The 13,339-nt window shown below is 43.2% G+C and overlaps 1 protein-coding gene across 24 annotated transcripts in view; it reads right to left on the bottom strand.

Moving 5' to 3' along the window:
* Positions 1-13,339, bottom strand: part of LOC106863055 (rap1 GTPase-activating protein 1-like) — a 43,680-nt gene extending 30,341 nt beyond the window's left edge. For 13 of the 24 annotated variants that reach the window (XR_015801257.1, XR_015801259.1, XR_015801258.1 and 10 more), the window contains exons 1-3: positions 9,882-10,376; positions 4,929-5,022; positions 4,442-4,477 (exon numbers count right to left, since the gene is read on the bottom strand). Coding sequence is in view for 21 of the 24 variants with exons in the window: in XM_014892375.2 (XP_014747861.2) it covers positions 4,442-4,477; positions 4,929-5,022; positions 9,882-9,925 (174 nt within the window). In the remaining 3 variants the exon portion in view is untranslated. Of the gene's footprint in view, positions 1-4,441; positions 4,478-4,928; positions 5,023-9,881; positions 10,586-12,977 lie in introns of those variants that run through there. The other 11 variants (XM_088159113.1, XM_088159117.1, XM_088159120.1 and 8 more) reach the window with 3 other exon arrangements.

The raw sequence follows: 13,339 nt of genomic DNA, 5'->3' as shown, positions 1-13,339 counted from the left end.
GTACATGAGTATTCAACTACTGTCACCTAAATCTTGTAACTCTCATGCTGGAAAATGATTCTGAGACTACATTTTTATATACCATCAATGACTGCCTAATGGCATGGCTAATCAGGGATTCCAGACAGGATAAGCAGCTCTTGACTTTGCTGTGAAAAAAAGCAGGATTGGATTTATAACAGCCATGCCTATGCACATATTCTACAGTGGAACTAGCTCGTCAACTAGATTCTGGTAGAAATAGGTAAATCTCAGAGGAGCTCTACAGTGGAGACTTAGGAGGCTCAGGAACAAAAGTTTTGGACAATGCTCCAGCTGTACAGGGGGCAAAAACGGCTAGCACAGTACCACTGACTTTGAGCAACAGCAACCTTACTACTGAGGATTCATAATAATCAGGATGCTCTTTGCAGGAGCAACAAAAGAAAGAAAAAAGGAAACAAACCAACACAACTACTTCACATAAAAACAAGGATTTAGGAAAATGAGAAAGTTTATTAAAAGAACCTAAGGAGGAGCCATAAAAAAACTTAAACCTTCATGAAATCATGAGAAGCCAGACCTTGAGTACACAACAAATGCTTAAGACCTTTAAAAACTCTTAGAAACATCAGAATTAAACCAGTATGGCCACACTCCAGGGTAAGGGAGACTAGTAGTAGATGCATGAGATCATTCTTCAGAAGCCTGAAGTTGAGTTCAATCACAAAAAGTAGCAGTAACAACAAATTTAATTGGTTAAATATAGAAATGCAGTAAAGCAAGCAAGGAATGATGAGTAGATAACAAAAAACCAAATTATTTTCCTTAGCCCTACTAGCAGAAAGAAGCCTCAAATGTGATCTACAGGGTGACACAAGATCAAACTAGAAAAGCTGAGCTTCAAGACAGTTATATGCTCCCCAAAAAAATTGCTTTCCTTTTGTATTTTCAACAATGGAGACTAAACAAATACCAGCCTGGAAATATTCTTCATTGGAAAACTTTATGTTTTGAATTGTGATGTCAGTACACAGCACTGACAAAACGAACAACCAATTATTAGGATGTGGTGAGTTGTGAAATCAAGATGGAACACAGGTTGACAAGTGATCTTTATCTTTTGCAGAGATAGCTAGTAACCATTTTGCACTTAGGGAAGTTGTAAAGGTGAAAAAGTTGAGTTCACGGAATGGAAACACTAAAAAGTGTTTTGTTGATATGGTCTCGAGTTTCAGTTGTCAACTTACTGAGTTGAGGTTCACAAGGAAGACCAGGTTCTGAAACAGGGATGTGATAAAGGGACAGAAAGTCCTGTCACTACCAGAAAGTCCTGTGCACTGTCAAAACAGGACTGAGGCAGGGCGGCCAGATGGATGCAAAGCAGCCACAGCCCTCTACAATAAACGGTGGGAAGTACTGGGACAGAATGGAGATTGGGAAACTGCAATCTTCTAATATTTCTCCTTCCTTGACATTTTTGGCAGATCTGATAACTACAAGAATTTTCTAGTTTCAAAGGAGGTCCTGGTAGGAGACCAGTATCTCAGCAAGGCCTGAGGGAAAACTTTCTGGACTGCTGTAAAGGAGCTCTGTATCAGAGCCTCTTCAGAGAGCAAAGGAATGTACCAGCACATTCCATTACTCTGCACTGTACCAGGAAGCTCCTGGTAGCCTGGAAGCAGAAGACAAGTTTGAATCTACCAACCTCTCCTCTAGAGCAAAGTTTAAGATTAGAATAATGCAGCTCTGGGCTGTACAGTCCAAAGCTTTATTTTAAAGGGTAACCAGGACCACAGGAAGCTTGCAGCATAAGCTGTTGAAGTGTGAAAGCATGGGCAGAACAACAACTTGATGATCAATGTTATTCCTCAAAAGGGAGAGGAATAAACTGCAGCAGTCTCAGCCACCCCTTGAGACATCCTTCTAGCTTGATCTGGTTTGGCTTGCTGCACTGCCAGTTTCTCTGGGTAGCTTACTGGAGACAGTATCAGTTTGGGAATCTCATATTCCCAAGGTCTTGCATAGGGGACACACTTGGCCTGAGCAGGATGAAGGAATGAATGACAGAGAAAAAGGCGTCTAGACCCAGAGTCAGGGTCCAATGTGGCATAACAAAGATATGATAACACACGTATTTCATGGGGAAAGAGCAGTGCCTGGAGAGGACTTGTTCAAAACAGTCAACTTGATACAAAAGGAGATACAGGAAAAAAACCATGAAAGTGGTTATGAGAAAATAAGACTGAAGAATATGCATAAACTGTAGGAACGAAGAACAGAGGGAGTGAACAAAAGCAATCAAGTGAAGAGAGACTGGCTATGCAAACATACAAAGATCTGAAACATCTGAACTGATTGATGAAATAAAATGTCCTTGTTTTTCAATTGCCTGTACTGCAAAGCAATCTAGAAACAACATATTTCTAAGTGTCCTTAACAGAGTATATACTGTGACTTCACTAGACCTGTAAGCACAGAACAAGGTGGCCAGTAGCCCATTTATATCCAAGAAATTATTAATAAAACTGAAAAGAAAAAAAAATTTTAAAAAGAAAGGAAAAGAAAAGGTAAACTTCTGTCCCAGATCTTGGGATTAGTTTCAGTGTAAAAAGAGAGTACCACTTTACCTGTTAATTCATCACAGAATGTGAAATGGCTCCCCTAATTTTCAGTCCAACAATTATATTCCAATCCAATTGCTGAAGTATTCAAAAATAAATTCTATCCTGAGGCTTTTTTGTTGTTATTTTACAGGAGGAATGTTCAAGTCTCCTTCACTCACTTTGATTGCTAATGAAAATCTTAGATCGTTTTCAAGAATGATTCAACAAATCTAAAGGATAGTCACAGTCAAATGGAAGGAAAGAGAAAGGCAAAAACAAACAAAAGAACACAAAGAATTGGTAAAGATCTCAACAAAGATCATAAAAAGTATTAGAAATTCTCTTTTTTCTTTTGGAAAACACTTAACTTTCAAAAAAATCTGTTATACTTAAACAGCAGTTATTGATTCTCCTAGTGTATGTCCGGTGACAAAACAAAATTAACTAAAAAAAATGCTATAAAGTCTTAATAATGGGCAGCTAAGAAAATATCATAGATGCAAAATTAGGCAGTCTGCATGCCTTGGAAATTCCCATAAGCTCCTTGTTATCTCTCTAACTAAAGAGGAGAAAATCCAGACAGACTTTCCACATGGTAAACTGGGAGCTGAGAAACACTGACAATCTTAAACACCAGTCTTGCACTGAGGGACACCTGGTAGTGACTCTTCCTTATCAATATTTCAAAAGGGCTGGGAAGGACTGTCACAACCTTTGAACATGTGCTTGAACTGAAGCAGCACTGCATGCTCAAGCTTACTTTCCTGCACAGAGGTAAAGGAGCCAGGAGCACTTACAGAGCTTACTACTCTCAAGCACTGAGAACACATCCCGAACATAGTTTGGATGACAGTACAGTGGTTACAAGGTCTGTGTCTGTCTATACACGAATACAAGGCAGATTCAACTTCAGCCTCTCCCTCCTAGGCTCCTACTCTCTAGTCTGCCAAAAAGTACTTCAGCCTCAAAACTCTAAACTCAGCATTTTGCTGCTACCTTCCATCTCCTCACCTTTGTAACCTCACTAAAGTAATTTTTCTTCATATTCATAATTTAATCACCCAAATTCCAGAAAAGAAGTTAATTGGTTTTGGTAGGTCTAATTCCTGCACGTAACAAAAGGCAGGAGTTACGTGCACACTATGTGTTCTGTTAGGTCAAGATCAACCACAGCACTTTAAAAGGTCCACCACTCAGGGAAAATACTGGTAACCTGCAAGGATATGCTGAGAAGACATAATCTGAAAACATAATCCAACTTCATTGTTAGATATTTAACACACATAACATATTACTATTTCTTTATCTGACACGGTAAAAGGGGAAAAAACCCAACTCTGCCCTATTTTAAGTTTATAACATAATATATGCAGCTAAATGCATGTATTTCTGTGTAAGAATTAAGCCAGACTCCTTCTTTCTCACACAAGTTAAAGGCAGGATCTACAGTAGTTATTTATTAATCTGTTTGACCTTGCTAAATGCAGTTAGCTTAACATCCCATTAATCACCTATCATTATACCTGCTACCCAGCAGAACAGTTTCCTGAAGAAGATGCCAGAGATAACTTATTGCAACTCTGATTTTCTCTTAGAATCACACTTCTGCAAAGAACAGACAGAATTATAATAATCTGTGTCTATTGCTTCCATTATGCTGACTAGAAAAATCAACACAGGAAATGCTTTTAAAATCCCATTGAATAGTATGAGATTGAGCCTAGCAGACCTAAAAATTCTGTAAGCCCGCATTAAAGGATATTGTGAGTGAAGCAACAGGACAAATAGTAGCTGGCTATTTTTTTGCTACAGAAAATTAAGAGATCCCAAAGTTTGACAGAATTACTTCTCCTTACCTGCATTTTTTCAATCATCTCAAACAAGTCCACAGTCTGTAAAAAAGAAGCGGCAACAGAGAAAAATAATTTGACATTTGCAGAAGCTAACATTATCTTCTGTGGTAACCCAGATATTGAAGGAGCAAACAACTCCTTCCATATTTTGGCAAAGAAACTACTTGCTTGCTGAAGACATGATGGAATTGTTCTTCCTTAATTGGTAGCATGGACAAAACAACTGGTCAAATTGTCTTCAGCTTGTGTTGCAAAAGGGTGACCTGAAACCTGGTCAGTCAGGTATCAGGAATTTCTCTTTCAATGGGTCAGATCAACTTGAGATAGTATGGCATAAGAACTGGCCAAATTAGCAAGTTTAGGATTTTCACAGAAGGCAGCAACTATAGCTGTAAGACATACATGTACACGAGCTTGATTTCAGCCAATTGTTCTGCACACATAAGTCAAAGCATTCACCAACCCTGAGCCAAACATGGACTGCTTTTACCTTGTTGGGGATAGCAGGAGTGAGGACACATGGAAAGCCTTCAGTGGGAGAATCTACAACATCACTAAAACCCTGCACCACCTCCTCAGACCTCCTGAAACAGAGGCAACAGAGAAAAAAAAAAGAAAGAAAAAGTTAATTCTTAAGAGAATTCAAGATGTCAGCGCTTGCCTGCAGTGTCTCCTTTGCCTTCTGCTTACTATTCCTCTCCCCAGGCCATTTCTTGCCCATAAGGAAGCTGTCATTTCCTGGGAGAATCCCTGAGGTGGCTGAACTCGCCACTTGCCACTTGCAAACATCCTGTATCTAACAGCAAAAATTTTCTGGCTTCTGACTGCTCTGTCTCTGCTCACATAAAATATTTTCCTCACAACTGTCATGGAAGTGCTGAATGATTTTTCTTTGCCAAGCTCCTCTTCCATCATGGATTTGGAGCAGAATTAAGACATGTCTCACGAGAAGCTTTGTAATCAGATCTCAAAACAGAACCATATTAAAGAGGATGAAAGTAGTTCTGAACCATCACTGAAAACAGCACCAAAAGGACAGCTCCAGCTGCCTCAGCCTGGGTATTAATCTCAAAGACAGGAGCATAACAGAACTAGAACAGAACAGATAACACCTCACAGAGATGCAGGCACAGTTTTGTGTTACCACTGCTGGTACAGCCACCATGGAGATTAGATGAGCTTTTGTCTGCACATCTGCTATGGAAAATATATTACTACTATGGTCCCTGCTGGAGTAGCAGTATGTACAAACAGCAGCAGGACTTTATTTGATTTCACAGAAGAGAAAATAACAGGCAACACACACACACTACACGCAATGCCACCTCTCCTACTGTTACTTTATAAACATTCCACACCTCTCACAGTTTTAACTAGCAGTCACAACTGGGGTTAAGTCATGGTGAAGGACACATAGGTGGGGCTGGGAACTAAGCACAGGTTTACAGGAGACAGGACTCAACTACTTTGTAATGAAATCATGAATATGATTGTCAGATGGTCACAGAAGGGTTTGGGTTGGAAGCGACCTAAAAGATCACCTAGTCCCAACCCCTCTGCCAGATGTCACCTACTACATCAGATTGCTCAGGGCCCCATCCAACCTGGCCTTGAATACTTCCAAGGATAGACCATCCACAGCTTCTCTGAGCAACCTGTTCCAGAGCCTCGCCATCATCTGAGTAAAGAATTTCCTCTTAACATGTAATATAAATCTCCTCTCTTTTGGTTTAAAACCATTCCCCATTGTCCTGTCACTACCTGCCCTGTAAAAAGTGACTCTCCTTTTTTAATAAGCCCCTTCTAAGTACTAGAAGGCTTCAATAAGGTCTCCCTCCGCTGGTCATTCTTTCCTACGTGCTGAACAACCCCGGCTCTCTCAGCCTGCATTTGCAGGAGAGGATCTCCAGTCCTCAGAACATCTTTGTGGCCTCATCTAGACCTACTCTAGCAGGTTCATGTCTCCCTTGTGCTGGGGACCCCAGAGCTGGGTGCAGGACTCCACATGGGGTCTCACAAGAGCAGATTAGAGAGGGAAAATCACCTCTCTCAACCTGCTGGCCACTCCTCTCGTGATGCAACCCAGCACGTTTGGCTTTCTGGGCTGTAAGCACACACTGCAGCCTCATGTCCAGCTTTTCCTCTCCCAGAACCCCCAAGTCCTTCTCCACAGGGCTGTTTTCAATGAGTTCATCTCCCAGTCTGTGCCCATGTCTGGGACTGCCCCAAACCAGGTGCAGCACATTGCACTTGGACTTGTTGAACTTCACAACATTCTTATGGGGCCACCATTTGCCCAGCCTGTCCAGGTCTCTCTGGATGGTCCCTTCTTCTCTTGTGTCAACCACACCCCTCAGCTCTGTGTCATCTGCAAACCTGCCAAGGGTGCAGTCAGCCTCGCTGTCTAATGTCATTGACAAGGATATTAAAGATCACCAGCCCCAAGACAGAGCCTGAGACACCACTTGCCATTGGCCATACAATCATCATACAATACATATAGTAATCCTAAAAGGCAATCAAGAATTGCTGTCCTGCAGCTATTAGATGCATGACTGCTGCTGCTTTCATGCTAAAAGAGTGGTCATGCAGACCCTTGCTTTGATAGCAGTGGCTACGTTCCCTCTTGTAAGGAAGTACAACATATTTCTGTAATATTGAAACTACTCTGTCACAAGCTCCAAGAATCATAATGTTCACCAGTTCTCTGACCATTCACAATTCATTTTAGTGGCCCAATGGCATCATGTAACTTGCATACAGGCTCATCAACACAAAGGAACACAATGCTTCCATCCCACAATTTTCTCCTGAAATTCAAATGAGAGAGATCTGTATAATGCATCTAGAAATTAATGCCATAACATGTCTGGGAGGAAAGACGTAGGAGTTAGTCTTGACAACCTCAAATAAATATTGAAATAGTTTGATGGCAAATGTATTTTAAATTAATATTAATACTATACTAATACATGCTGTATTTATCATCTTATTCGTTTACTTAAAGAATGTTTGGGATGAGCAAAATTTTTGTCCAAGCTGTACACTGAAACATTTTCACAGCCTCTTAAATATCTGAAGTTTCTGCTCTGTGAGCCCCAAAAAGGCAAGAGCTTAATTTGATAAATTCTCATTTTCAGAAAGTGTAACAATAGCGCCTTTTGTGCAACTGGATGTCCTGGGGTCTTGGTGCTTGCTAGTGTTTTCTTTGGCATGTCACTGAGGTGAATGCTGAATCAATCAGAGTTAAATACACACCTACATCATGGAAATTTGGCAGCTCCTACATGAAGTCAGTGTGGCCAGTCCTGCCCCTGTCCTCTCACCATAAATTCACCTCAACACTTTGGACTGACTGGAAAACTTTGGGCAGAAACTGTTTATCACCATTGAATACTAGTGCAGTTCTATTGCCCAAATGAGTCCAGTAGATGCCAAAATCATCAGTCTTACTGTATATTTAGAGATGTTCACAATTCTGTAATTATCCCAAATTAGGAATACACCATGGGCCTTTGAAAATCCAAGTGAATGCCTTAGATTTTACATTATCTTTTATAGATTTTACATTATCTTTTATAAAATTCACAAAAATTTGGGGCTATTATAATTATTGCTTTAAAGTCCACATTCAATTTCTGTAACTTTGAACTTCTGGAATGAAAAGCACTAGAATGTATTATAAAAACAGAACATTCTTCTTTTCAAATTGGAACTTCAAATTCTTCGACCACAGAAAAGATCATCATCCTTCTGAAAAAGGAAAGCAATTCTGCAGATTGGGAGAGGAATATCTATGTGCAAATGTATACTTGCTGAAGCTTTATTCTCAGGAAATGGCAATAAGGGGAAGCATAGGGCCTAGAAAATGCTGAAGGCTAAATTCAGATTTTTCTAGTGACAGTAACCAGTGCATTAATTTCAAGCAGGCAGTCAAACTAAATGTAGGTACTGCTGATCCACTGATAAATTCCACTCTCAATTCTGAAACAAGAAGAACCTTTGAAGGTCTCTAAGCCACTACAACTCTGCTCATGCCTTGTATTCCTGTCTTGTAGCATCCTCTGCTATTTCCATCATGGGATCTCTCTACACAGCTTTCAAAATCATTGCTATCTGCTGCAGCTGAGCCAGTTCAATAACCAAGTCAATCCAAGTACTTGCTCTAGGAAAAACACAAATTGGACAGAACTTCATACACCATTTCATAAATAAAATGGGGATTTGTTGCACTCTAAAAGGCAAGTGCCCCAAATCCTTGGATAACTGTTTTTCTGAAAGTTCACAGGGAAGCAGGTGTGTAGTTGCTGTAAATACTTCTGCTAATCTGGAAGCCTTCCAGTAGGAGAAACCCCACAGCATGATTTGCAGCTATTTATGGAACAACAGTCAGTACAATATAATAACTGGTGTCCCAGCCTGATAAGAGTTTCTTGCAGGGAGACATTATGTTTTTTAAATCCCTCATTAGAAGGGACGGGCAATTCAGAAGAACTTAAGGTAATGTGAGACAAGAAGAGGCCTGAAATGCTCATAAGGAAAATTCTGGGCAACCACTTCTCCTGAACAGCAGCTTCTGCTCTTTCACTCCCTTGTTTCTGCCTTAGAGAGATGCATTTGCTTTACCAAATACAATTGCCAGCTATTCGGTGGAGACAGCTGAAAACATGATACGAATAGCCCTACTCAGAACACCTGTACGGCTTTGAAATTTGCTTACACAGATTCCTAGAGCTCAAGAGAAGGAACTACTGAAGCAGAACTAGGAAAAGGAAGCAGCCACTACAGATGAGAGGTGTTTTGCTCTCACTGGTCACAAACTTTCTGCCCACAGACTCTAACTTCCAACAAGGAACCTCTCTCCCACCCGCACTCCCCTCTGGCTGACGGGCAGCTCCCGGGGAGGCCAGCGCTCCCACTCGTGGGCAGCCCATGCTCAGGACTTCGTGCACCCACAGAGAGGCGGGCAGGGTACCGGGAGGGCCCGGAGAACCCCGCCAGCGCTCCTTGCGGGGCAGGAGAAAGGAGAACTCCAGGGGAAAATTAATCTTGCCATCCAACCCGCACTCCCACCTCCTGAGAAGTCCCATTAGGAGAGGTCCCCCGCTCCCAGGACGGCAGGAGAAAGCCCGCTGAGCCTCTGTCTGTGCCTTCAGGGAGAGGGGCTCCCTGGGCCGCCTCTCTGGGCCGCAGCGGGGCCGGAGTGGGGGAGCGAGGGCCGGGCCCACAGCCAGACCTGGACCTGCCGGGCTGGGCACGGCCATCGCCTTCCCCCTCCCCGGTTCTCCGCCCTTCCAGCCAACCCGCCGGGGCTCTTACTGCTGCTCCAGCACTTTGATCCCAAAGCCGGCAGCCGCTGCCCTGCCCCGTCCCCGGGCTGCCCGGGAAAGGCAGGGCCCCAGGCCCCGCGGCCGCCGGCACCGGTCCCGGTGGCGGTACCTACCCTCCGCTGGCTCCGGCAGGGGAGCCGTGCTCCCGGGAAAACATGCTGGACTGCTGCGCTGAGTCAGCTCCCGGGTTCCCTCCTCGGGAGTCTGTTCTTCCACGGCCTCGCCATGAAGAAGGGCACAGGCTCCCTCTCGACCCCCTGCGAAGCCGCGGCTCCCGCCCCCACCCCTCCTCTTCCTCTCGGGCCGGGATTCACCGGATAGACAGGGAAGGGACCCGCACGGCAGCGGCCCCGGAGAGGACGGAGGGGAGAACGAGGAGGGATGGAGGACGAGGAGAAAGGGGGGATGGGGTGATGGTTTCTGCCCCTCCTCCGTTGTGGCAGAGCGGTTCCCCCTGGAGCCCCGCGTTGTGGGAGCCCATGGATGGAGCACAGCGTGCTGGGGACGGCCGAGCCGGGGACGCTGCTCTCCCGGTTGTCCGTGAGGGTAACACAAGCACAGCGTTAGACAGGGACAGCAGACGGGTTTCACTTACTCAGTTCTGCTGTAAAACAAGATCGCGTCTCAGGGCTCTCAGTATCCAGTGAGGAAAGTGAGCATCAAAGCAGTTCTCCACAAATTCCCATTCGTTTAAAGGGAAAGCTAGAAAAATACTAAATCCACTAAATCCAAATCCTTGTCATTTGGACCTGACATACATCAAGTACCACAGAGATTTGGCTCTGCACTCCTTATGAAATAGCTCATTGATGCAATGTGTAAACTAGGGAAGCTCAAATTTTCAGGGGTCACAGACGCCTTAACCACATGTATTTCCATTCACTCATCAACAGATTGTCATTCCTGATAAAAAACTGAGCATGAAAACATGGTCTGCTGTAGCAAGAATATGCATATACCTGTGTTTAAATGAGAACACAGAGTTCTTCTGGGCACGTATTTTTTCCTATGCTTCTCAGTTTCATTCCACAGGATGATGTCATGTTTTCTCTTTACATCAAGATCCATAAAAGCAGCAGCTACAACTTTATGCCAAGTGTCAGCCTCACATCGGGTTTATTCTAACTAATGAAGGGGACATCAGGAAACACAGAACAAGAGATAGAATTTGCCAGAGAGCTGGGAAAAGATGTAAAGGGAGAGTGCAAACAGTATGCAGACAGAAAATACGAGCTAGCGGGTAAAGATGAGCAAAAAAGAAAAATGCAGAGAGCAAGGAGTTACATCAAAGTTTTGGGGAAGAATGCACCATTTTTATCCTAATGCTTCCTGTAAATTCTACTCTTGAAAGACCTGGATAGAAATTATTATGGTGACTTCAAGGGTCTCTGGATGAGCAAAAAGACTGCAAGGAGGAAGGAATCAAGACAGGTGACAACTTTGAATGGACAAAGAAAGGGTCCACTTGCTGGTTTTAGTAACTTGCATGAAGCCCAGGTGACTCATTTCCTCCTGTCTACCTCCTGTAATTCCCCAGAAGATCTGATGCTGGAGAATGAGCCGATTCATACATCCTCACTCCAACTCAAATGCCTCCCAAATGGGCCCAGGGCACTGAATAAAGCAGCTGCTCTCTGCACATCTTACTCATTCACCTGAATCTCTGAGTAGAGATGTGACTGGACCAAGGCAAAGAGCCAAGCTTGCCATTTCTGTTGCATCTAGGAAGAAGGAAGAGATTATTTTTTGCTGTTAGAGAGAGCTGCCAGCAGTAACTACTGCCTTCCCCCATCTCAGGGTCATTAGCAGCAGCACTATTGAGGCTGGCCATGGTGAAAGCAAAGCATACAGAGAGGCTCAGGTCTTCCTGCCACTCTTGTTTTTCGGCAGCTTGCCACTACAGACAAGGGCCAACTTTGTTCACATACAAAACCACACCGAGCTCAGCTTTCATTTAACTGTCTCACAGCTTTACCTAACCTTCTGTGCAACTCCAGTTGTCTACAAAGTCCTCAACATGCATAAGCAAAACAGCAAACCCTAATTACTGTTCTAATTAGCCTCCTTTAGCAATAGCAATATGAATAAATCACATGTAAGCAAATCACAGGATGGCTTTCTGTTCCTAAACGTACAATCAAGCTAACAATTGTTACAATTTACCCTGCTGATGCAAAAAAATTACCTATTATAAGCCTTCAGTTATAGTAAGTAGATTCAGCTCCCATTGATATTTGAATTCTTATATGACTAATTCAGTGTACTGACAGCCTCAGATTTTAATCCCTGTATGTGTCCATACTTGCATGGATCATTATGCATTTTATAGTTACTGTGTGTTTTAGATAAGTTTTTGTTCTTTCAGGTATCCTTGTAGTCATGTTAATTTATGTATAACAGTAATTGGTGCCTATACCTTTTGCTATGTATTTTCCCAGTTTTTGTTAGCAGATTTTTCCCATGTGTTTCATTTCATTAGCATTTTATCTTGCTCACATTGGAAAAGTCTGTATTATCTGTAACACAGAAACTGGTCCCTGCAATTCTGTTAATTGAGTCATTGTAAGAACATCAGCAGCTCCACGGAAGCTGCGCAGTACCACGTAAACACAGCAGTATATTCTTCAAGGGTAAACTCTTCAGGGCAAAACCTGTATTTTTTTTTTAAATTTTACTTCAATATTACACAAACTCATAGCTGCATTCACAGACAGAAACACACATGTTTTCATGTCAGCTGTTTCCACAGATCTATGCACGCAGCTTCTAAATATAGCACTGGGTGTGCACAGACATCACCTCCCGCAGTGCACTTGCTCCTCATTTTATGTCCAGACTGACATAATCAGGGTGGGATTCCTTTGAGTCTGGACAGACCCTCTCTCATGCCCCTCCATCCCTTTAGTTTGTTTCATTTCCTGCACAGACATCTGCTCTCCCCACCTCCACTCTCCCTTTCTTCTCTGCAACTGCTTCACTACACAATGCAGAACAGTACAATGTCTTTTAAAAAGCACATACACTTTCCCTGATGAGGCTGAAACTGCCCCAAACTCTATCCATTACACAACGCCACGCAAGCAGCAGAGAAGATCTGGATCAACCCTCCCCCACCTATCTTTGCTCCCATTCCTTCTAGATGCAAAATATTTTTAATTGGCATTGCAAACAAGATGAGAATAAAAGCATCTAAGCTGTTCATCCCCTACCTGAGCAAGGATCTCTCATCCCCAGCTGGTGAGCAGATGAAGACAGGGAACCCAGCTGCTCTCCTTTCCTTGCACTATCAATTATTCACGTAGGTTGCAGTGTCCTCCCTCTCCCTCCCTCCCTTTCTCTTCCGCTGCCCCCACCTGCAGCTGAATGGAGATCGAGCAGGTCGGTGCTGTCACACTTGAAACTAGAGATCATTGTCGATTGAACAGCCAGCCTGTGGAGCAGCTGTGCTCTTAAACAGAGAAGATTTGCCCTGGCAGGAGGGGACAGTCTGGCAGCTCCAGAGATGGAAGACAGGCAGCTCTATACATCCACATCCTGCTCCCTGCACTTCTAATCCCAGATCTGCAGGGAT

Source organism: Sturnus vulgaris, chromosome 2 (assembly GCF_052056855.1).
Source record: "Sturnus vulgaris isolate bStuVul1 chromosome 2, bStuVul1.hap1, whole genome shotgun sequence".
Taxonomy (NCBI): domain Eukaryota; kingdom Metazoa; phylum Chordata; class Aves; order Passeriformes; family Sturnidae; genus Sturnus; species Sturnus vulgaris.
Note: the sequence above shows the minus strand (reverse complement) of the source record. Positions and strands in the feature narration are given on the sequence as shown.